This window comes from Choloepus didactylus, chromosome 6, assembly GCF_015220235.1.
Source record: "Choloepus didactylus isolate mChoDid1 chromosome 6, mChoDid1.pri, whole genome shotgun sequence".
Lineage (NCBI taxonomy): Eukaryota > Metazoa > Chordata > Mammalia > Pilosa > Megalonychidae > Choloepus > Choloepus didactylus.
This window is the reverse complement of record NC_051312.1, coordinates 67,028,197-67,052,302: the sequence shown is the minus strand read 5'-3', so window position 1 is coordinate 67,052,302 and position 24,106 is coordinate 67,028,197. Positions and strand designations below refer to the sequence as shown.

The following is a 24,106-nucleotide window of genomic DNA, read 5'->3' as shown; positions in this document are numbered from 1 at the left end:
GCAACAAACGTGACTGTCCACTCATCATACACCAACCTGAACTGGGAGGAATGCCAGAGATCACAGCATAAAAATCTGTAAGTAAAAACTGTGGATCCAAGCCAGAAACTTCCTCTCCCCACAGCCCAAACTTCAAAGCCTCATGGTGCTAGAGAGCAGCACTCTCCAAGCAAGTGAATACAGCACAGCTGAGCTCCAACTGGGGTTTTAATTAACAAATGTGGACTGCTCAATACAAGATATGAATCCCTAACAAGCAGACAGAGGCTTTTGGTGACAACTGACCTTGGAGAGCCGGAGGGTGGCCACAGACTGGCCCTGAAGAGGGCTTTCTGTCCCTTTTTTGGCTCAGTGGAGAAAGCCTCAGCCATTTTCAGCTCCCAGCACTCTGTTCCAGACAAGGGTGGAGACAGCAGAGGCAGAGAGACTATTCAAATGTAAATGACCTCTCCCTGGGGGGTGTATTTTCCCTAAGAGGAAAGAGGTGGTGCCAAGCTCTACCACCTGCCTTCCATTCAGAACCAGACCCCAGAGCCTGGGGGAAAACAGCCACGGGCCACACCTCCTTACACCAACCTGGAGCTATAGGCTGACAAGCGTCACCTGCTGGGCAGAAAAGCACAGTGACTTGAGGCCTCACAGAGTGTACCAATCTTCTAAGACACACCCTTAGGGAGCCATGATTTTATTGCCTCCTTCTGAGACCTGAGCCCAGAGCCCATTCTGGTCTGGGAAAACCTGATTGGAGTAACCAAGGAAACAAGATGCCTAGACAACAGAAAACTACAACCTACACCAAGAAAAATAAAGTTATGGCCCAGTCAAAGGAACAAACTTACACTTCAATTGAGATACAGGAATTGAAACAACTAATGACAAATCAATTCAAAAAGTTTAGGGAAGATATGGCAAAAGAGATGAAGCGTATAATGAAAACTCTGGGCGTATATAAGGTAGAAATCAAAAGTTCAAAAAAAAACTGGCAGAATCTATGGAAATGAAAGGCACAACACAAGAGATGAAAGACACAATGGAAACATACAACAGCAGATCTCAAGAGGCAGAAGAAAACACTCAGGAACTGGAGAACAATGCACCTGAAAGCCTACACACAAAAGAACAGATAGAGAAAAAATGGAAAAATATGAGCAACATCTCTGGGAACTTAAAGACAAAATGAAATGCAGGAATGTACATGTCATTGGTGTCCCAGAAGGAGAAGAGAAGGGAAAAGGGGCAGAAGCAATAATAGAGGAAATAATCAATGAAAATTTCCCATCTCTTATGAAAGACATAAAATTACAGATCCAGGAAGTGCAGCGTACCCCAAACAGAATCAATCCGAATAGGCCTACACCAAGACACTCAATAATCAGATTATCAAATGTCAAAAATAAAGAGAATCCCGAAAGCAGTAAGAGGAAAGCAATCCATTACATATGAAGGAAGTTTAATAAGACCATGTGCAGATTTCTCAGTAGAAATCATGGAGGCAAGAAGGAAATGGGCTGATATATTTAAGATACTGAAAGAGAAAAACCACCAAACAAGAATCCTATATCTGACAAAACTGTCCTTCAAATATGAGGGGGAGTTTAAAATATTCTCTAACAAACAGACAAATGACAGAGTTTATGAACAAGATACCTGCTCTACAAGAAACACTAAAGGAAGCATTGCAGACAGAAAGGAAAACACAGGAGTGAGAGGTTCGGAAAACAATTTGGGGAGATAGTAGCACAGCCATGTAAGAACACTGAACAAAGATGACTATGAGTATGGTTGAAAGAGGAAGGTCAGGAGCATGTGGGACACCAGAAGGAAAGAGGAAAGATAAAGACTGGGATGTATAACTCAGTGAAACCTACAATGTGCCATGATTGTAATAAAAGGTACAAATAAGTTTTTACATGAGGTAGAACAAATGAATGTCAACAATGAAAGGTGTTAAAAATAGGGTGGGATTGGGGGAAATACAATCAATGCAAACTAGAGACTTTAATTAACAAACACTGTATTATGCTTCCTTTAATACAACAAAGGCAATATACCAAAGCTAAATGCATACGGGGGTGTGGGAGATAGGGGAAGGGTATGGGACTCCTGGCATTGGTGATCCTGTCTGACTCTTTATTCTACTTTAGTTTAATGCTATCTTTCCTTTTATTGCTTTCTAGCTGTCATGTTTTTTTTTCACCTTCTCATTTTTTCTTTTTCTTTTGTCTCTCTACCTTCTTTGACTCTTCCTCCTTCTTTGTGGAAGAAATGGAGATGTCCTTATATAGATAGTGGTGATGGTGCTGAATACACAAATACGTGACTAAACAGGGAACCAAAGATTGTTTATTTAGAACAGAATGTATGGTGTGTGAACAAAACCATCTTTAAAAAAAAACGGGTTGATGAAGAAACCTTGAGGGCACTACTATATTGAGTGAAATAAGACAGACACATAAAGACAAATGTCACAGGGTCTCACTGATATGAACTAGCTATAATATACAAACTCATAGACATGAAATATAAGTTACCAGGATACAGAACAAGGCTAAAGAATGGGGAGCGGTTGCTTATTATGAGCAGAATGTTCAACTAGGGTGAACTTAAAACGTTTGGAAATGGACAGAAGTGATGGTAGCACATTGTGGGAATAGCTAGCAGTGCTGAATGATGTGTGAAGATGGTGGAAAGGGTAAGCTCAGAGTCACATATGTCACCAGAAGGAAAGCTGGAGGTTAAAAATGGGAATTTATAAAACAGTGAATCTTGTGGTGGACAATGTCTGTGATTAACTGTACAATATTAGAAATCCCTCTCAAGAACTAGAACAAATGTATGACACTATAACTAGAAGGTAATAATAGAGGGGCATACAGGGAAAAAACATATACCTATTGCAAACTATACAATACAAAGTAGTATTTTAACATTCTTCCATCAACAGTAACAAATGTACTATACCAAAACTATGACTTAATAATGGGGGGGGGGGTGCTTAGGGGTATGGGAGGATTGGAGTTTCCTTTTATTCTCTTTATTTCTTTTCTGGAGTAATGAAAATGTTCTAAAAATTGAAAAAAAAATTAATTGTGGTGATGGATGCATAGCTGTATGATGGTACCATGGCAATTAATTGTACACTTTGGATCTCTGGATAGTTGTATGGTACATGAACAATCTCAATAAAAAATTTTTAAAAAAATGGATTAAAGATCTAAATATAAGAGCCAAGACCATAAAACTCCTAGAAGAAAACATAGGGAAGCATCTTCACAGTCTTGTAGTAGAAAATGGTTTCTTAGACTTGACACCCAAAGCAAAAGAAACGTAAGACAAAAACAGATAATTGGGAACTCCTCAAAATAAAAAAATTTTGTGCTTCAAAGAGCTTTGTCAAGAAAGTTAAAAGGCAACAACTCAATGGGAGAAAATATTTGGAAACCACATGTCCAATAAGGGTTTAATATCCAGAATATATGAAGAAATCCTGCAACTAAATAATAAAAAGACAAACAACCCAATTAAAAAATGGGCCAAAGACTTGGAATAGACATTTTTCTAAAGAGGAAATACAAATGGCTAAAAAGCACATGAAAAGATACTCAGCATCACTAGCCATTAGGGAAATTCATATCAAAACCACTATGAGATATCATTTCACACCCACTACAATAGCCACTATTAAAAATACAGAAGTGTTGAAGAGGTCGTGGAGAAATAGGGACACTTAATCACTGCTGCTGGGAATGTAAAATGGTACAGCCACTGTGGAAGACAGTTTGGCAGTTCTTCAGGAAGCTAAGTATTGAATTGCCATATGATCCAGCAATCCTGCTAACTAGGTATATACCCAGAAGAACTGAAAGCAGGGACCAGAATATACATTTTCACACTAATGTTCATATCAGCACTGTTCACAATTGCCAAAAGATGGAAGCAACTCAAGTGTTCATCGACTGATGAATGGATAAACAAAATGTGGTATATACATATGATGGAATATTATTCAGCTGTAAGAAGGATGAAGTCCTGATTAGTGTGACAACATGGATGAACCCTGAGGAAATTATGTTGAGTGAAATAAGCCAGACACAAAATGACAAATATTGCATGACCTCACTGACAGGATTTAATTATAATACGCAAACTCACAGAATTAGAATCTAGACTATAGGTTACCAGGAGATAGAAAGGGATAGAGAATGGGGAGCTGATGCTTAATTTGCACAGAATTTCTACTTAGGTTGATTGTAAATGTTTGGAAATGGATAGTGGTGATGGTAGCATATTATTGTGACTGATGATGGTAGCACTTAATATTAACAGTGCTGAATATTGTGAATATGGTTGAAAGGGAAAGTTTTGTGTCTTATGTGTAATTCAAAGGAAAGAAGCTAAACAGTGAACTCAGTTGTGGACAATAACCATGGTTAATAGTACAAATATAAGAATGCTCTTTCATAAACTGTTACAAATGTATATCTATTACAAGGTGCTAATAATAGGTTGGTATATGGAAAAAATACATCTATGTAAAGTACGGACTACAGTTAACAGTAATATTTTAATATTCTTTCATCAATTGTAACAAAGGTATCACACCAATGCAAAGTGTCACCAATAGGGGTGCTAGGTATATGGGAACACTGTATTTTTTATATGACTGTGCCAGTTTGAATGTATTATGTCCCCCAAACGCCATTATCTTTGATGTAATCTTGTATGGGCAAACGTTATCAGGGTTGATCAGATTGTAATTCTTTGAGTGCTTCTTTGGACTGCACCCCACCCAGCTGTGGGTGATGACTCTGACTGGATAATTTCCATGGAGGTGTTGCTCCACCCATCCAGGGTGGGTTTAAGTTGATCAGTGGAACCATATAAATGAGCTGACATAACAAAAGGACCTCAGTGCAGCTGTGAGTGACGTTTTAAAGAGGAGTAAGCTTGCTAGAGAGGAACGTCCTGGGAGAAAGTCATTTAAAACCAGAACTTTGGAGCAGATGCCAGCAACGTGCCTTCCCAGCTAACAGAGGTTTTCTGGATGCTATTGGCCATCCTCCAGTGAAGGTACCCAATTACTGATGTGTTACCTTGGACACTTTATGGGCTTAAGACTGTAACTGTGTAGCCAAATAAACCCCCTTTTTATAAAAGCCAATCCATCTTTGGTGTTTTGCATTCCACAGCATTAGCAAACTAGAACAATGACTTTTATGTAAACCTTCAATTTCTCTAATTTTAAAAAAGTGACTATAATTAAAAAACAAAACGTTATGCTAAGTGAAAGAAACCAGAAACGAAGAACTACATATTGTATGATTCCAATTGTATAAAATGTAAATACAAAAAAAAAAACTACATAGACAGAATTTGATTAGTGGTTATGTAGGGCTGAGGAAGGAAAGAGAGATTGAGAGGTGACTGCTAAACAGTATTGGGTTTTTCTTCCTGGAGTAATGAAAATGTTCTAAAATTGTGGTGATGAATGCACAACTATATGATGATACTGTTAGCCACTGATTGCATACATTGGATGGATTATATGGTGTATGGATGTATCAATAAAATTGCATTTAATAAATAAATAACTAAATAATTCATACAGACCCCCACTCAGAGCCCACCATGGCGGGGCCTATTGGGTACTAGTGGGAATACAGCCCCTTCCTATCCCAAATCTGCCACTGTGCCTACCCTACGGAGAGCCCCACTCCACCAGGTCTCCTTTGCCAGCATTACCAGCATGGAAAACAGGAGAAAAAACCTATTTTTATAATCAGGGCAGGAAGCACTTGGGGGTAGAGCAGAAATTAGCATGAGATAAGGAGAACCTCTTGTACCCACACCTCTGCCTATCTACTGTGCCACTTTCCAGATCCAACTACATATAAAAGCGTATTTCTAGGACTAGAAAAGACTGAGAAGATCAACAGACAGGTCTACTGGGCAGCATTTAATAAAAATAATCAGATTCAAAAAAAACCCCAAGGAAACAGCCAAAAGAATAAAATAAATAAAATAGAGATGGGCCATCCACACTTGGTTTAAATGTGAGCAATGCCGAATTCTAAGTTATTTCAAACAGCATACAGTGGTTTGAACTAAAGATCAAATTTTTTCACCTTAACACAGTATAATAATTCAGTTTTGAAAGAGACCTAGCAGTAAAATGTATTCTACACTAAGTATAATCAGTAAACATTTCTAAATCTTAGCATTAGAACAAGAATACTATTCTAAGTCAAATTTGGTATGCCTCCAACAAAATTTTGAAAATCAAGCACAAATAAAAGATTGTGCTTTAAACAGTTAAGAAAAACCACAAGAAAAAAACTCCAAAATGGAAGGCTGTCCTCAAAGCTGTTTATCAGTCAATTTTTCCTGATGTTCTCACTTTTCCAACAAAATCTTAAGATATTTAACATGGGCTTATACAAAAATAACAGTACTTAAATACCAGCAACAGTTAAGAAACAATAAAAAATTAATTTCTGATATAGAAGAGGCCAAAGACCTAAAATATGTATACCTGTCCCCCCCCAAAAAAAAACCCACCAAATAATATAGAGCTTCCATTAACTCACATCTGATCTTGTTCTCCTCCCCCCCCACAGAAAGTTGGCAGTATACAATATATACCAAAAATTGAAACAATTTGAAATAAGTGGGTAAAGAAATAAGCGAAAATAAACTAGTCTGCAACTAAATATTAAAAATGTTCCTTGTCTGCAAGTTCTGGTGCCAGCCAATGAGAAGAATAAACAGAAAATTCAGTCATTAATGGGACTTGGGAAAAATACAAATAATATAATTTAAACCACAGCCATTCTCTAAATGAAGGTAACTGAGTACTAAGACTAACTAAATTAAGCCTTTCAGGGTAACTTTTAAGATTATTTAACTAAATTATGCCTTTGTATGTCACCCAAGAGATTATACATGTGAATGGAACTGGTACAAATCAGTTCTGTGTAAAACTAGATGAAATTTTACTTTCCCAAATCTACTTCCTTTTTATTTCTTACAGCGTGACTTTTGTAAGATCCACCGTGCCAAACTCAGCTATGAATATTTAAGTGGCATACAGCATAGTGTTGGTATGTTTTTAAATCATGGTATTTTCAATTGTTTCATAAGTATATGAATTCACTTACACGATTAAAAAACAATTGGTTTCCCAACAGCGGAATTCCTTCTCACCTGTCTCTGATGATCTAGATCTGCTTTATTACCAATTAAAATCATCGGAAATTCATCACGGTCCTTTACTCTGAGAATCTGTCTTTGAAACTTAAAGATTTCTTCAAAGCTAAAAAACAAACAAACAAAAAAATTAATCAATTTGGTCAAGTATCAGATGTCAGTCAAGTCCCACCCACATTTAATGCTTTATTATTTTTCCTTTTTCTATAAAAATGAGAAAATCCAAATCTAGACACAAACCATTTTTCATTTTGGTACAAACCTGCCTCTATCTGTGACTGAAAAGACCAACAGGAAACCCTCGCCAGTCCTCATATACTGTTCTCTCATAGCTCCAAACTCTTCTTGTCCTGCAGTATCCAGAACTAAAGAAAAAAAAAAAAAAAATTTGTAAGATACAACTGTGTTTGTGTTTCATTTTTTAAACCACTTCCCACATGGGCAGACCAAATTAATGTGGGTCCTCTAAAGAGCATCATACTCAGTATAAGAAATGGCTTTCCCCTCTTAGTACCCTGTTCTCAATACTAAAGGCAAATATATTCTAATCACAGGCAGTTTCAAAGTTTATCTTCATCAGTACAGGTTGATTTTGTGGTTAGAATACATTAGCATACCAATTACATGGTTAAAAATATCAAATACATCAAGGCAAATGGAGCCAGATACAATCTCTAAAGGCACTTCAGTTGTTTTTCCCCTCCAGGAAAGAACTATTGAAAAAGATATCTGTAAATTAAAGAGATAAATTTTGTTCTACCCCCCAAAAAAACATATAAACTGCAGTGCTAATATAATTTCCTAATATCTGGAAATGAAAGAATAATGCAAGTTAACAAAACAGGGCTTTCTTTTGTAGGGAGGTAGGATGTTTAACCAGGCACAAAACTCTATTTAGTAAAGCCTCAGTGCTATAAATTCTAAACAAGTTACAAATATTGAAACTTTTTAATATTCACTTCACCTATTTTACATTTTAGCCCACAGTGAAAGATAGGAAGAGTTGAGACCTGACATGTTTTTTCCAAATGTCCATAAATACAACTTATAAATACAGCTTTAACAAGTTACAATGACAGAACTAGTTTCATCAGAAGCCAAGAGTAATCTGATTACTTTTTACTTTTTAATTTACTGAGGAATATTTAAATTGTCCAATATGCAGATTCATCAATCAAATCTAATGAAAGAGATGAGCTTATATTCAAGATCATCTAATATTTCAATTATAGGGCAAAACATTATAGCTTAACTTTTTAAAAAAAATAGAATATGCAAACTATTAAATAAAGGAAGATTACTTACTATCTAGCCGGGCTGCTCTGTCATCTATCACACACTGCTTTGTATAGGAATCTTCAATGGTTGGATCATAATCCGTTACAAAATAGGACTGTAAGAAAAATAATCTTATTTTAATACTTACATTTACCTGTCTACCTACATTCCAACACAACTTTATTTGTCCAAAAATTAATCGAATCTTTTCTATCAGGATCTATACGTTAATTCCCCATTAATTGAAATCTCTTCAGAGCACCTTCCAAGTGGAGAAAAGGTGCTAAATATCTATGAGTTTTCAAATATAAAATATTCAAGAAGATTGCAAAAATCTACTGCAGTTTCTTTTCATAATTAACTTATTTATGCCTCAGAATCTAGACCTCAAATTCTAGAAAAAGTAGAGAAAACACATCATTATAAATCAGACCTATGTGAATTTGCAACACGGTGATAAGCATCTTTCCTAAGAACAAAAGTAGGTAGAGGATGGAATCTTCCAGGCCTCATTTTGTTGAATGAGGCCTGGAAGATTCCATCCTCTACCTTCTTTTTGCCCCTTCCTCTCTCACACTCTTTTTTAGAGTTTTGTTTTATTCCCCTTTCAGCTGACCTGTATATTCTAATACGGAACCATTATCTCCTTATTGGCAGAAATCTCAAACTTATTCTTTCACTGATACTTTTCTTGTTTTTATCTTAAATTCTACTTCTCTCTACTTTCATTATCAAAGCCTCCCACCATTATCCTCTGATATCATCATAATAAGGAAGGACCATTAAGGTTTCAGAGTAAGTCCGGAAGAATCCTGGTGAATGCACTTACATGTTTGTGCATTACAATCCACAATTCTTGGAAAAAATGTTTAATGTTTAGAAAAGAAAACAACAGCAACAAGAATCTTAGAATGAATGTACACACCTCCCCACCCCGCCCCGTACAAGAGGACACTAACGAGGACACTGACATCATCCTTCTTTTGTTCTGAATCTCTCTTTGCTCTCCTCTTGACTAACTTCCTCAAAGCCCATTTTTGCACTGGCTCATTACAAAATCTGAGGGAATGACTTGGAGGAAGACAGCTCAATCCTGGGAACCAGTGCCAAGGGTGACACCCATTTTTCAGGCAAAGGTTCCTGGCAGTTGGACTTGCAGGCCCTAGAGACAGGGTATTCTTAAGGGACAAACTCTGGTGTGGTGACTTGTGCAAACACCAGAAAGTTACTCAGAAGTAAGCACTCTGAAAAGACTGTAAAGCAACCCTGGCAGTGGGTGGGAGTATACCCAACTGCCTGCTACCATGGCTTCATTTATAAACTTTTCTTTCTGGAGGACAAGTTCCACATTTTATTTCTATTTTATGACTCACTTTTTACAGAATTCACTATCCATAATCCTATTTCCTTTTTGATGGTTTCACTAAACAAAGTTCATTAAACAAAGTCTATGGTTTACTAAACAATGTCTATAAAAGCAAGCCTATAAAAAATATTTACCAACAGGAGCAGCTTTTTAATAGAAATCCAACTCCCTCACCCCAGGCCCCATTCCCATTTAAAAATAAACATGTATCAAAACAATCCTGAACTTACTTTTTGGCACCCACACCACCTCAAAAATTAAATAAATATAACTGACAACAATATTCATTGTTTTCACTACTCTAAATAACTTAAAACTACAATCTTTCACCAAGTGAGGTGAATAAGGTATGCTGTTCATATTTTTTCTTCATAAGATTACCTTCCTGTAACATGTTTCTCCACAGCAATCTGATACTTCTTGCCATGCTTTCATCTTACAAAACCTGATTTTCATTGAATACTCTCAGCTTATGACTAAATGTGCTACACTGTACCTCTTACTTTGTCTGAAAACATAATGAATGTACATATTAAATATATTGTTACAAATATCCGAGACATGCATAAGAGCTAGAATTCTTTCAATGTACGGGGGGTTTGCACTGAGACTAATCAAGACGTTAATATGTATGTGCCAGTTTGGATGTATTGTGTCCCCCAAAATGCCATGTTCTTTACTGCAATCTCGTGGGGGCAGATGTATTAGTGCTGATTAGGTTGGAATCTTTGGATTAGGTTGTTTCCATGGAGATGTGACCCACGCAACTGTGGGTAATACCTTTGATTCGATTATTTCCATGGAGGTGTGGCCCCGACCATTCAGCGTGGGTTTTGATTAAATCACTGGAGCCCTGTAAGAGCTCAGACAGAAGGAGCTTGGTGCTGCAGCTTAGAGAGACATTTTGGAGATGGCCTTTGAAAGCAGACTTTTGCTGACACTTTGCCCTGGAGAAGCTAAGAGAGGGCAAATGCCCCAAGAGCAACATTTTGAAGAATGCACAGGAGCTCAGAAAGGAGCTGGAACACATGTGCCTTCCCAGCTAACAGAGGTTTTCCAGACGCCATTGGCCTTCCTTCTGTGAAGGTATACTCGTCTTGACGTCTTAATTTGGACATTGTCATGGCCTTCAGACTGTAAATTTGTAACCAAATAAACCCCCTTTATAAAAGCCAATCCATCTCTGGTATTTTGCATAATGGAAGCATTAGCAAACAGGAACGTAAGTATAGAAGACTGTTGGTTTAAACAACCTTGAGGCCATTAAAATAAACTGTTTTTCCTTTTAGAGGTTGTGGAAGTTTCCTATTTTCTTTGGATGTCTTGGCTCTTGAAACACAACCTTAATGTAAGAATTTTGCACTTTGTTAACTAACACTGGCATGCATTTATTCTATTCAGATTAATTTTTTAAGACAAATTAATTGTTGGAGAAGTTTCTGGATATTTAGGCCCACATTTCATCTTTGCTGTATCCTGTTTTCGTAATTTGCTGTGGAGATCATCATCTTCTCACTACATGTAGATTTTAAAGAGTCATCCTCACTGAAAGAATCTTCCTCTCTCAATAAAGAGCCCCCCCAAGAAAATCACTCTGGGGCCTGTCAGGGAATTAAAGACCCTATTCCCTCTCTTAATTTTAATATACCACAATGGTCAGAAAATGCCTAAAAAGAGCATTCATTATGTGCAGGTAACAAATACAAACCTTGCTTCCTACCACAAAGACATTTTTGTTACTTAAACTTGCAAATACAACCCTCACCTCCTACCACAACAACACTTTTTGTTACTTAAACTAGGGTACCACATATTGGAGGCAGCGGAGCACCGAAATGAAATCAGATTCTACTGCTGGAGTTCTGGGTTTAATTCTAACTCTATCACTTTCTAGCTTTGGGACCTGAGGAAAATTATTTAACCTAACTTTCAGCATCCTCATCTGTAAAATAGGGACAGTGAAAGCATGTGGAGATTAAATGATATAAAGTGCCAAGAAATGCTAATGATTAATAAATGTTAGCCATAATAATAACTGTAATTGCTTTTGTCATGCAGTTATTAAGATGGTCTGAACTAGCACTTTTGTTTAGGTATTAAGATTTGCTATTCCTGAGAAGAGCTGTAATAATAATTCCAGTGCTAGTTACACCACGGACCAACCATGAGACCTTAGGCCAATCTATCTACCTCAATGGGACTTGGTATCTAAAATGTGAATCAAGTTAAATAGCCCCCCATCTGGACTTCTGGAAATATTTTTTTGGATCCGGGTCATAGTTGCATTGGTACACCCATATGCAAAAATTCATCAAGCTATATACACTTAAGAATTATGCACTTGTATGTATGCATGTGAATTATACCTCTTAAAAACATAAAGTAAAATAAAATAAAATGGCTCCCTGTTGCTTTCAAGATTGAGTAGTTTCTTTAACCCAATATTCAAAGCCCTCCAGTTTGAGCTGCACCATTCAAAGCCTTATTTTTCCACCACTTAAAAACCTCCTGCAAACTGCTGTTCTTGCTTTTAGTTTCATGTATTCATTCAGCAATTATTTATGTAGCACTTACTATGTGTTCCACAGGGACAAGATCCCTACCCTCACAGAGCCCCAGGGCCTTTTACACAGCATTCAGTAAGTGTGCTATGACTGGATGGGGGGAGAGTATTAAAGGTATAGGCCAAAGAACAGAAACAATATGAAGTGCCAACAGATTATTCAGAAGGCAATGAAATTTAAAGTGTTAATACTGCAGTCATGCATAAGAAATATGTGTGCATTTACTTATAAATATAGAGCCCCAGCAATTGCCAGAAAAGGCAACGGTCTCTCTCCTGAATTTGGAAAAAGTTCCCAACCACAGCCTAGGATATTCTATAGCAGAGAGCAAGAAGGAGGGGATGGAAGGTGAAGGGGACAGCAGGCAAGCACAGTATTACATTCTAGATAGTAGAGGCTCAGGCAAGGGCAGGAAAAGAGGTGGACTAAAGAGTTCACAAGAACACACTTAGGCAGAAAAAAGCCAGGTGGACAGAAGGAGGTTAGAGATATCACACGAAAGGATGCATGGAAAAGGACCTAACTAGAAGAAAGGGAACTGGAATGTCCCCTTTCAGAGGATGTCTTCCAGGTAGCAAGAAGGGCATATGGGCTTAAGTCTTAAGGTTGTTAAGAAGTGCGGCAAAAGTTTAGGATTAGGGAAGCTATCCCATTCAGACAGGGAGATAAAGCATGATCTAGGGAAGATTGTCAGAAGCCTTGAGACTATTAGGCTGTAATAGTAGAAATACTGCACAACAGGAGTTCTGCTTGGCCTCCTAAGAGAACTGCCAACTCAGTACCTTCCCATTCAAAGAAGAAAGAGAAATGAAGGGGGACGGGGAAGGAAGAGTGACAACTACTTTCTCCCAACACCAAGCTATTGGTAGAAATGTAGTTCCCAAGCACTGCCACAGAGTGGTGCCTTTTCTACACACTGGGGCTGGTGATTAACTGGAGTCTGGGAAACTGAATCCAGCACCTTGGCTAAGTTGGCTACTCTTCCATTTTAAACAGATAGGCGGCTAGGTCTAAGGTACACTGGGGAATAAGTAAACAAATGTCAAGGCATTTCTGAGCACAGCACCATTCTCAGTCAAGAGTCTCAGGAGTCCTCTAAAAACATAGTGTGGGAAGGGGAAGAAAGTGGAAGGGAGGGAGAGAAAGAAATAGAAGACATAAGCATGGGAAAATCTTGATAACTAAAAGATCTGGGTAACTTGCATATGGGTGTATATTATGCTATTCTTTCTACTTTTGCATATATTTGACAATTTTTATATTAAAATCAATTTTTAAAAATCTGGTGGTAGCACATAAGGACTACCAAAAGTCAAGGGAAGAGGATAAGAGATCTTTATTAACTCAATTCCTCTCACTCTACTCAAATCCAACTAATCTGGAAGCCTGAATTTTTTCCTTATTTTCCAGAAAATACATACATCATAGATACATATAAATACATAGAAATAACATGTACTGCAAACTATAATTCATTTTTTACTTCTATTGTCCACTCCCCTCCCCTCCAACACACACACACCCAACTAGAATATACACTCCATGAGGGCAGGGATTTTGTCAGAGAGGTAAAGTGTTGCCTAGTGTTTAATCAACAAGTCATTGAAAGGTCCAACAGTAAAATCACAGTTTCCCAGCTCCTTCTCCAAGGTTCTTTCTACTCTGCTATTCTGCCTCTCTGGAGGTAAGGCACACTGACACTCATCCTCCATTCCCACTTCCACTGCTCCCACAAAAAAATGAAACATCCTCAAGCACAGTAACAGCAGTCACCACTTATTGAGCATTGACCATATGACAGGCAATTTGATACATGCTATTTTATATATATAATCTTTTTCTCTTCCTTTCTTTTTAAAGTGAGGCACAGAAGAACTATGCTACTTCTTCAAAGTGACCCCACCAATAAGTAGGAGAACTACAATTTAAATCCAGGTCTGATTCCAAGGCTCATGTTCAAATATCTTGCTAATTTGATAAAACTATTAAAATTTCAGATTTTTCAATTCTTCATTGGCCTATAAAATAAAGAATAAAAGTGCCAAAAGAAGTAAGATTTGTATTTGGCTTCATGAAACAAGCAAAACCAAGATTAAGTGGAATTCACATTCCCTTTTTTCCCTCCTCAACCCTTTCCCCCGTACCACACACACACAGAAATCAGCTCAGGAAACATTTTAGGGCTAACATTTTGAGATTCTCTGCTCTTCTTCATTCTAAGCCAGCAGGAAAAGTGTTTCCCTTTTTGACTTCTATCCACAATATATATATGATATTTTAAAATTTTATGATAAACCAAAATATGAGACTTCATAAGGACTTGCCTTCTATTAATAGATTTATTTATAAAATCTCTGCTGGGGGCAGCATGTTAAGAGAAAACGTGTGGGTTCAGGAGTAAGACAGACCTGAAATTCAAATCCAGAATCCACCCTACATCCCAGCTATTTCAGTCCTTGGGTAAGTTCACCAATATCTCTAACCCCCAATTCCTCAAAGAAAAGCATGAGAACATGGATACATAAAGGAGGACGTATTCCAACACCCACTTTGGATGTGATGAAACAAGTAATGGAAAAGGAAAAATCTCCCAGAGGTCTGCTGCTCCCCAGGTGAGGGCCCTCACGAAGCTGCCCAGCAGGATTTAAGAGCTGTGATCACCAGTGACTACTACACATCTCCCATTCTTCCTCTTTCTGTCTAGGGATGTTTGCTGAGGTTTTCCGGTCCCTGTTCCACTGCTGTGTACTGGATGCTCTGGGGAGGCACCAGAGCAGAGTGACAAGAGCATGCACTGTTAAGTAAGAAAGACCTGGATACAGTTCCACCACTTCTCCTAGCTGTGGAAAATTAAGGCAGATCATTTAACCTGTCTGAATCTCATTTTCCTTGTCTGTAAAATGGGAATAATATTAACTTTGTAGGACTGTTGTAAAAAGGAAGAATATTATATGTGAAGTACAAGGCATAGTAGTAGACACAGTAAGCCCTTAATAAATTATTGTTAATTTAATAAAGACCTAATCACCTCTTACTTCCTCTGCAATGCCTTCAACAATCCAAACAGAAAACAATCTCAATACACTCTGCATTCGTTCAATCCTTAAAGTGACTAGAGTTTGGATTTTTCCAATTTCAAATATTCTGTCTTTATATTATAGAGTTGAGAATTGAAGAGTATATATTCCAAATAATTAATACTTACAATTTCCCTTTACAGTTGCTTACCTTCTCAAGTATATGAATGTATAAATAATTAACAATGAATGAGCTACACTCAGTAGGGTGTTAAGTATTAAACTTTCCTTCAAAGCCCCTCTGTGGGCAAGTTTTTCCTCCCTTCTGAATGTAATCTAAACCAAGTCTCATAGTTTTTCCAGTCATTCTTCAATTTTAAGTAGTCCTTTGGTCATTTTCAGCTCCAAGAATATTGTAACTGCAATAATTAAAATGTAAAAAGCACAGTGTCTTAACTGCATTAGTCAATGCCCATAAAAATTAAAGCTTCCCTCCTACCTAGATTGAACTGGGAAGCCTGAGATTGGCGTACAGTCAGGTTCTCTCTTTTCTCATCTTATTCTGCATCTCTTCTACCCCCAAGAAGGCTGTCTCTGGCTCCTTCAGGGTTGGAACTGAAGGAATGCAAAGAACTAAGGGAGACCAAAAAGGCCACACCAATGAAATCTGATACCCACGCTAACTCTCATGAGGACATGGGGATTTCTTGGGAGAGTCCCCAAGCTGGGGCCCTCCAAGTGCAATTTCCAGGACTTGAATGAGACCTAGCCATTTACAACTCCAACCCACAATCCCTGGGGTTTCTGCTGGCATTCCCTGATGGTTCATGTCACCTTTTAGGTGATCACGCACAACATCCCTTTTGAATAGCTTCAAGCTGGTTCCATCCAGAAGCTAAGAGAAACACGCTTTTTAACCCACTGTCTTTGGAAGTGTGGTTTGCTATCAATAGAGCCCTCTTTTTTCATATAAATCCTTATGTTCCCCAAGCTTCAGGGATACATGTCAAGCTCTCAGTGATTCTATTAAAGCTTCCCCAATAAACTGGCTTAAATGAAGGGGGCTTAAGAGATGCATTGTTCTCCTTCCCTCCCCTATGTGTGGAGGGGCACAGAACACCGGTCAGCATAACAGTTCTCACTCAAAAAACAAACAAACAAAAAAACCCTTGTCCCCAAACCCTTAACTCTCAACACTTTCATTCTCTGAAGGTGGGTATGGGCTAAGGGTAGCATATCCGTTTAATACTCTTTAGCAAGTTTTTGGAATATGAGGGTAACTTGGCATGACTAATTTTATTTTCAGCCTTTGGAGCGTCAATAGAAACTAAAATGGATTCGAGTTCCTATTAAAATTCTGTTATATGTGTCTGGTTAGATTTGATGTATCTAAGGTCCATCTCAAGCTTTTGAGAACTTTCTTGGAGTTAAATGATGTATCTTGCATACAGCTGGAACCTCAAAATACTGGCTGTAAGAAGCCCCAGTAATTATTAAGATAGTTATGTGGAGCAAGGGATTAATTTTCCAGAGCACATATAAGGACCTCGTTAGCTATCAGTAGACTCTCTTTTCTAAAACAAGAGCAGTGGCAAATTCCTTTGGTAACACTAGAGAAGACTGCAGCAACCTCAGGCAGCTGTGAGCCAGAGTTGGGCTCTTCCTTGTGTCACTTTTTAACCGCAGCTGTCAGGTCACAGAGAACCTTTGTTCCCTGCAACATACTCTCTTATATTTATGTCAAATATTTCCAAAATACTTGATATTCCTTCTCTCAAGTACCTATTTTTTCTGACTGAAATTGGGATTTCCTTTAATCTAATATTTATAATTATAAGCAACTTCATAATTTATCTCCCAGTACTCTAATGCAGAATAAAAAGGCTACAGTAAGTCTAGCAAGCCTTTTGGTTTCTTTTTAACTAAATTTAGCTAGGCCTTCAATGCCTCTGTCTCAGACTGCCAAAAGCCATCATATGCCTTTCACATGATTTCTGTGAAATTTCAGCTACGATATATACCCCTAATGCACAGTATTTTGTTACGAAAAAATAGGTCTGGGGTGCAACCAGCAAAAGTATAGTACTAAGTCAACTTAAAAACTGGTTCTGTTACAAAAATTTGTTTTTAAGTCAATTATTTGGAGCTCATTTCCCCCATGGAAATATTGTTCTAAATTGTGGTAACATCCATACAGACCACAGAAGTTACCAATGAAATACGGTCCTGTTCCAGTATTAGCCCTAAGTTTTAACCTCTGAAGCCGAGTCATTTTGCCCAAGAATGAAAAGGGAGAGAATTTCTTTTCCTTGTCCAGGCCCTGGACAACAGTTAAAAATAGGAAGTGCTTATCTTTGGGGCACCCCTAGAACATACCTCTTTACCCTGCCCTAACCCCCACTACCACAATATTCTCCTGGCTTTATCTCCTTCTGAGAACATTATATAGCCTAACATTATATATAAACTTACTTCTCTTCCAACAGTTCCTTCCACTCCCAAATTAAAATGAATGGCTTCCTCAAGAAAGCTAACTTGATACCTAGATACTAGGTAGAAAACTGTCCAATCCCAATCACTCAACAGTGCTTGCTCTTTTAATAAACAAAATTCTAAACCAAAATGAATCTTCAGTGAAATTTTAGAGAAAGGACAAAAAGAAAAAGAAAAGCTTCAGCCCCTGTGGAGGGAACATTATTCAGGGAGACGGGAGGAACTGCCATTTCATGATGCAAGCGTCCCCTTTAGGGGTGCTTTAGCTTATTCATCATAAGCTTTTCTCTTTCCAAACCCATGGGCTTTAAAAAGGGAAATAAAAAGAAAGGTTTTCTTCTTTCTTCCTCCTCCTCCCTCTGCAAACCTATTATAAATTATAAAACAACCCCACTGAGTGGACAAGATAACAAGAAAAAATTTAGTTCTTTATACCAGTGGAGATTGAAAACCTTCAACTAGAGGGTAGGGGTCCTGCCATGACTATAAATACTTTCCATATATGCAACTATTTCTAGGTAGGAACTGCTTAACTCAGTTACTTCCTACACAACAACATATTCATCCTTTAGCATTAGCATAATATGCTAAGTAATCCAGGTCCTTCCTAGAATCAGGGCCTCATTTTTTAAAGAGCATTACTGAGATATACTTCATGTTTGTACAATCTACCCATTTAAAGTATGTAATTCAATGGTTTTTAGTATATTCACAAGGTTATGCAATCATCACCTCTATCCAGTTCCAGAATATTTTCATTGTCCCCAAAGAAACCCCATACCCAATAGCAATCATGCCCCACTTATGGGCAAACCGACCCAACTCTAGGCAACCATTAACCCACTTTCCGTCTCTATAGATTTGCCTATTCTGCACATCCCATATAAATGGAATCATACAATATGTGGTCTTTCAAGACTGGCTTCTTCCACCTAGCAAAATATTTTTAAGGTTCTTCCGTGTTGTAACATATATCAGTCCCTCATTCCTTGTTCTGGTTTTATCCATCTGTTCATCACCTGATGGGCATTTGGGTTGTTTCCAGTTTGGGGCTATTATGAACAACGCTGCTAAGAACATTCACAGACAAAATTTTGCATGGAAATATGTTCTCATTTTTCTTGAGTATATAGGAGTGGAATTGCTGGGTTATATGGTAACTCCATGATTAACCTTTTAAGGAATTGCCAGGCTCTTTTCTAAAACGGTTGTGCTGTTTTACATTCCCACCAGCAATGTTTGAGGGTTCCAATTTCTCAACATCATTGCCAACACCTGTTATCATCTTTTTGACTATGGCCATCTTGGTGGGTGTGAAGTGGTTATCTCATTGTGATTTTGATTTGTATTTCCCTAATGGATAATGATGCTGAGCCTTTTTTCCTGTACTTATTACTGTATATAATACAATATCTTCTTAAGAGAAATGTCTATTCAAGACATTTTTTTTAGCTGGACTGTCTTTTTGTCTTTTTGCTTTGAGTTGGTAGGAGCTCTTTATATATCCTGGATATTAAACCCTTAACAGATGTGTGGTTTCCAAACACCTTCTCCCATTCTGTAGGTTGTCTTTTCACTTTCTTGGTAATATCTTTCAACGCACAAAAAAATTTTAATTTTGATGAAGTCCAATTTATCTATTCTTTCTTTAGTTGCTCATGCTTTTGGTTTAAGTAAAATCCTGCCTATATTTTCTTCTTAAAGTTACATAGTTTTAGTTCTTATATTTAGGTCATTGATCCATTTTTATTTAATTTTATATGTGGTGAGAGATAGGGGTTCATTTTCATTCTTTTATATATAGATATCCAGTTTTCCCAGCACCATTTATTGAAAATATAAACTCTTTAGTAACAAAAGCAGAGCACTGGAGTTTAAGAAAACCTAGATTCTAGTCCAAGCTCTACCAAATGAATCTTTTTAGATGAGATACTCTCTTGACTTTTAACTGGAAATGAGAGATTTGTTCTTATGATCACTTAAGATTCTTTCCAGCCCTATAATTTTATTACAGCCTCTTCAGCACTACCATGTGCTGAGCATAATTTGTAGGAGCTATAGAGAATTTTTTTTTTAATTGTAGTATACAATAGGAGATTTTAAGTCAGAAAAGTTTGCTTAAAGTGCTAGCTCTGCTACTTTCTAGCTATAGGATTTGTGGCAAATTATCACTGTTACCAAGTTTTATTACCTGTCTAGATGAAGTAACATCTAATTTCACAAGCTATAAGAATTCAAATAAGATAATATGTGAAAATATTCTGTTAACTTTACAGCACTATATAAAATACAAATTATTATTACATATATACTCCCTCTTCAGATATCATGAAGTAAGGAGAGGAAAGAGCATGCATTTTGGGAAGATATTCCACTTATTTGCTATGTGAACTTCGGAGGGTTATTCAATCATTTAAGTCTCAATTTCCTGACTTATAAACTGGGCATAATAATTTATATTTGAAAGGGCTACAAGCTCAGAATGGGCATTCAAAAATTGGTTCTCTTTCCTTAACTTAAAATTCAAAGGGCTGCCTGTAACCAGGTAGCTAACCAACTTTATCCTAGCTGTTACCTGAAGTACACCCCAGAGTTTGAGGTGTTACTTCCCTTTTCATTTCCTTCCCCCTCTATCCACTGCTACCTACCAATGTCCTAAACCCCATTTTCATTTCTCATCTATTCTAGATCAGAAAATGGTCTATAGAAACAAAACTAGAAGTAAAAGAGAGTGGTAATTTCACAACCCACATTCTATTACTGCTAAAACTTCCACATGAATCTTCCTTGGGTTCATTCAACAACTCAGTAGATCCACAAACACTGAGTGCCTACAACATACCAGGCATTGTATTAGGAACTGAGAATCGCATTCCAGTTCTCACAGAGCTTGCCGTTTCCTGGAGGACTGACCGCCAACAAATAAACACACTATATCAGAGATGATGAGTGCTCTGAAAAAAAAAAGGAGGGTAAGGGGACTGACAGTAGCAGGGAGGCAGAGCGGAGGGGAGGATATTGCATAAAATGGCCAGAGAAGGCTTCTCTGACAACACAACATTGGAGGAGAGAATCCTACATCAATTACAAAAGTAAGCCATGCCACTGATTAAGGGAAGATCATTCCAGGCAAAGGGAATATTAAGTTAAAGGTACTGGGGTGAGAGCATGCCTAACACCCTTGAGAAACAGCAATGAGGTCAGTGTGGCTATAACAGAACAAATAATAACGAGGCTGTAAATGAATTCAGAAAGTTAGCAGGGAGGCAGAGCCTTGTAGGCCGTGATAAGGAGTTGGATTTTATTCTGAGTGAAATAAAAACAACCACTGGAGAGTTTGGTTGGGACAGAGGAGTAAACTGTCTTGACTTAAATATTAGAAGAAACATTGGGTGTGGGAAGAATGGATTATTGGGAGACAACGGTGAAAACAGACCATTTAAGACACTATTACAATAAATCCTGGAGAGAAAACGGCAGCCTCACCTAGGGTGGCTGGGATAGAGATGAAATGTAGTCAGATCTGCATGCATTTCCAAGGTAAAGCCAAAAGGATTTGCTGATGGAATGGATGTGGATATAAGGCTTGTCAGAAAAGAGTCCAAGATAGTGCCAAGGTTTCTTTGTGGAGTTTTTTCCCCTAATTAAGTGGGAAAAAATGGTGGTACCATTTATTGGGATGAAGACTGGAAGGGATAGAGTATCGAGACAGGGATGTTCCATTATGATGCTTATTAGACAATAGAGAAACGAGTCTCAAATTCATTGAGAAGGTAGGGTTGAAGACATAGATTTGGGAGTCAGCAGCAGATAGATAGTGTTAAGTCATAAAACTAGATCAGACGGAGAAAAGAGCAAGGCTGAGGGCTGGGACCTGGGGTACTCCAGGTACTCAGGAAGGTTGAAATGTCAGGAAGATGAGAAGGATCCAGGCAAAGAAAGTGAGAAAGAACAGCCAAACTAGGAAGGAGACAAAGTGAAGAAAGTTATTTCAAGGTGGAGGGAATGATAAATGGTTGACAAATGTTGCAACAGGTCAAATAATCATACTAATGACAACAATGAGCACCTGTAAGGCACTTATTACACAGCAGGCACTGTTCTAGCTCCATTTTACAGACAAGGAAACTTAAAGAACAAAGAAACTTAGAAGGGAGACCAAATAATTTATTGACAAACTGGGACTGAAAGGGGATGCATATAATAATTATATCAGAACAACTATCCAAGACAAACTGAGATAATATGGTAACCCTAAGGTTAAGTACCTCTGTTAGCCATGGAAGGAATTCTTCTTACTCAGTATTCTCATCTTACCCTGTATTGGCTGCTGATTTCCTTCTCAGCCTGACTATGCTATGGACTGAAGGATTCTGTCCCTTTCAGATACTCCTTTCCAAAAGGATTAGCCAAGAACTATCTCACAGAGGTAATCAAAGCAGCATATATACACTTTGCTTTTGGTACTCTTTCCAATATTTTGTGGCAAAGGGTTTTCATTTATTCAAGGAGGAAAATTCTTTTAATAATATATTTTTAAAATGTGCTTAATTATTTTATAGGAACACAGCCATAAATGAAGGAAATTAACATTATAAACTACTAAAGATGCGTATACAGATACACATACACACACGCACACACAAGATGTTCTCAGGAACTTCATCTGTTATTGTGAAAAACTAACAACCTAAATGTCCATAATAGGTGTTCTGGTTTGCTAGAGCTGCTGTTATGCAAAATACCAGGAAAGGATTGGCCTTTATAAAGGGGGTTTATTAAGTTACAAATTTACAGTACTAAGACCATAGAAGTGTCCAAACCAAGGCATCAACAAGAGGATACCTTCACTGAAAAACGGCCGATGACATCCGGAACACCTCTGTCAGCTGAGAAGGCACGTGGCTGGTATATACATCATAGAATAGTAAACAGTCATTAAAGGAGTGAGCTAAGTCTCTATGTACTAATTTCAAGATTGTCCATGATATATCAAGGTCATTCATTCCACAAGTATTTGTCGAGTGCTTACTACCTAAGAGCTGGGATATAGTCCTGAATAATAAAACTGACATGGTTCTGGCACTTGTGGAACTTACATTTAATGGGGTAGACAATATAAAAACAAAAATAATAATAATAAAGATGAGAATTTTCAAAATAAATGTTAACAAAAAAATATAAAACTGGCTAATGAGACAGAGAATGGGTGGGAGGAGGAGACTTTGTTGTTTTTAAATATTACACTGTCGAATAATTTACCTATACTATAGCACAGCTAAACTTGAAAACAACCGTACTGAGCCTATATCACTACTGTTTTATTTTCCTAATATTAATAATAATAACTAATCTCTCATGGTCTTCATCTCAAAAGGGGAGAGAGGGAGGAAAGAATGCTCTCACCAGTATTTCTCTCCAAACCACAAGCTGGGAGAGTGGGCCAGCATTTCGCAGAAAGTGGCTCTGTGTATCCACACGAAGGACCACCCTTTCTATTTAACCTCATTTACCCACCCAGCAATTCACAGTAGTTTCTATAAAACCCCTTTTTATAGTACAAAAATTTAATTCATACAAAACCACTGGATAAATTTAAACTCTTCTAAAAGCAGACAAAAATGATTTATATCAAAAGGAACCATATAAAAATCCATCTTACAAATATACCCAAATATGTAGGTTAAAAAAGTCAAGAGCTAAATGGCATGTGTTCATAAAATTTAAGATCTTGCTCACACCATTTAAAGTCACAAATTACAGCTTGTCTATGTGTTCAGCTTAATTTCATAGTAAACGAATGCCACATCAATTGTAAACCACAAAAAGAGAAAGTAAACATGCAACTAAATTCTGAATCACAATATTGTATGCATATTAGGTCAGATTCTATAACTATTATTCCATTTAGTAAAAGTACTTTTCACAGATGCTTAGCAAATACAGAAAAGGGGTTTATTCACCTATCAAATTCATTCTTCCTATTTTATATAAGTAGTTTATAAAATCCAAGGAGTGCTTTCTGGTATTGCCACACTGTTTATACAATAAATATGTATTTAATCCAAAAGAAAAAAAAAAATCCACAGAGTGCATGGTAGAATATTTTTTCCTATCATAAGCTATTGGAACTCAAATATAAAACTATCTTCACAGTACCAGCACTGCAGTCAAATGCAAAG

The 24,106-nt window shown here is 37.4% G+C and overlaps 1 protein-coding gene across 1 annotated transcript in view; it reads right to left on the bottom strand.

Annotated features, from left to right (window-relative positions):
- Positions 1–24,106, bottom strand: part of RRAS2 (RAS related 2) — a 102,463-nt gene that overhangs the window by 24,808 nt on the left and 53,549 nt on the right. The window contains exons 2-4 of the mRNA XM_037840460.1: positions 8,512–8,599; positions 7,469–7,571; positions 7,204–7,312 (exon numbers count right to left, since the gene is read on the bottom strand). Of these exons, the coding sequence (XP_037696388.1) occupies positions 7,204–7,312; positions 7,469–7,571; positions 8,512–8,599 (300 nt within the window). The remainder of the gene's footprint in view (positions 1–7,203; positions 7,313–7,468; positions 7,572–8,511; positions 8,600–24,106) is intronic.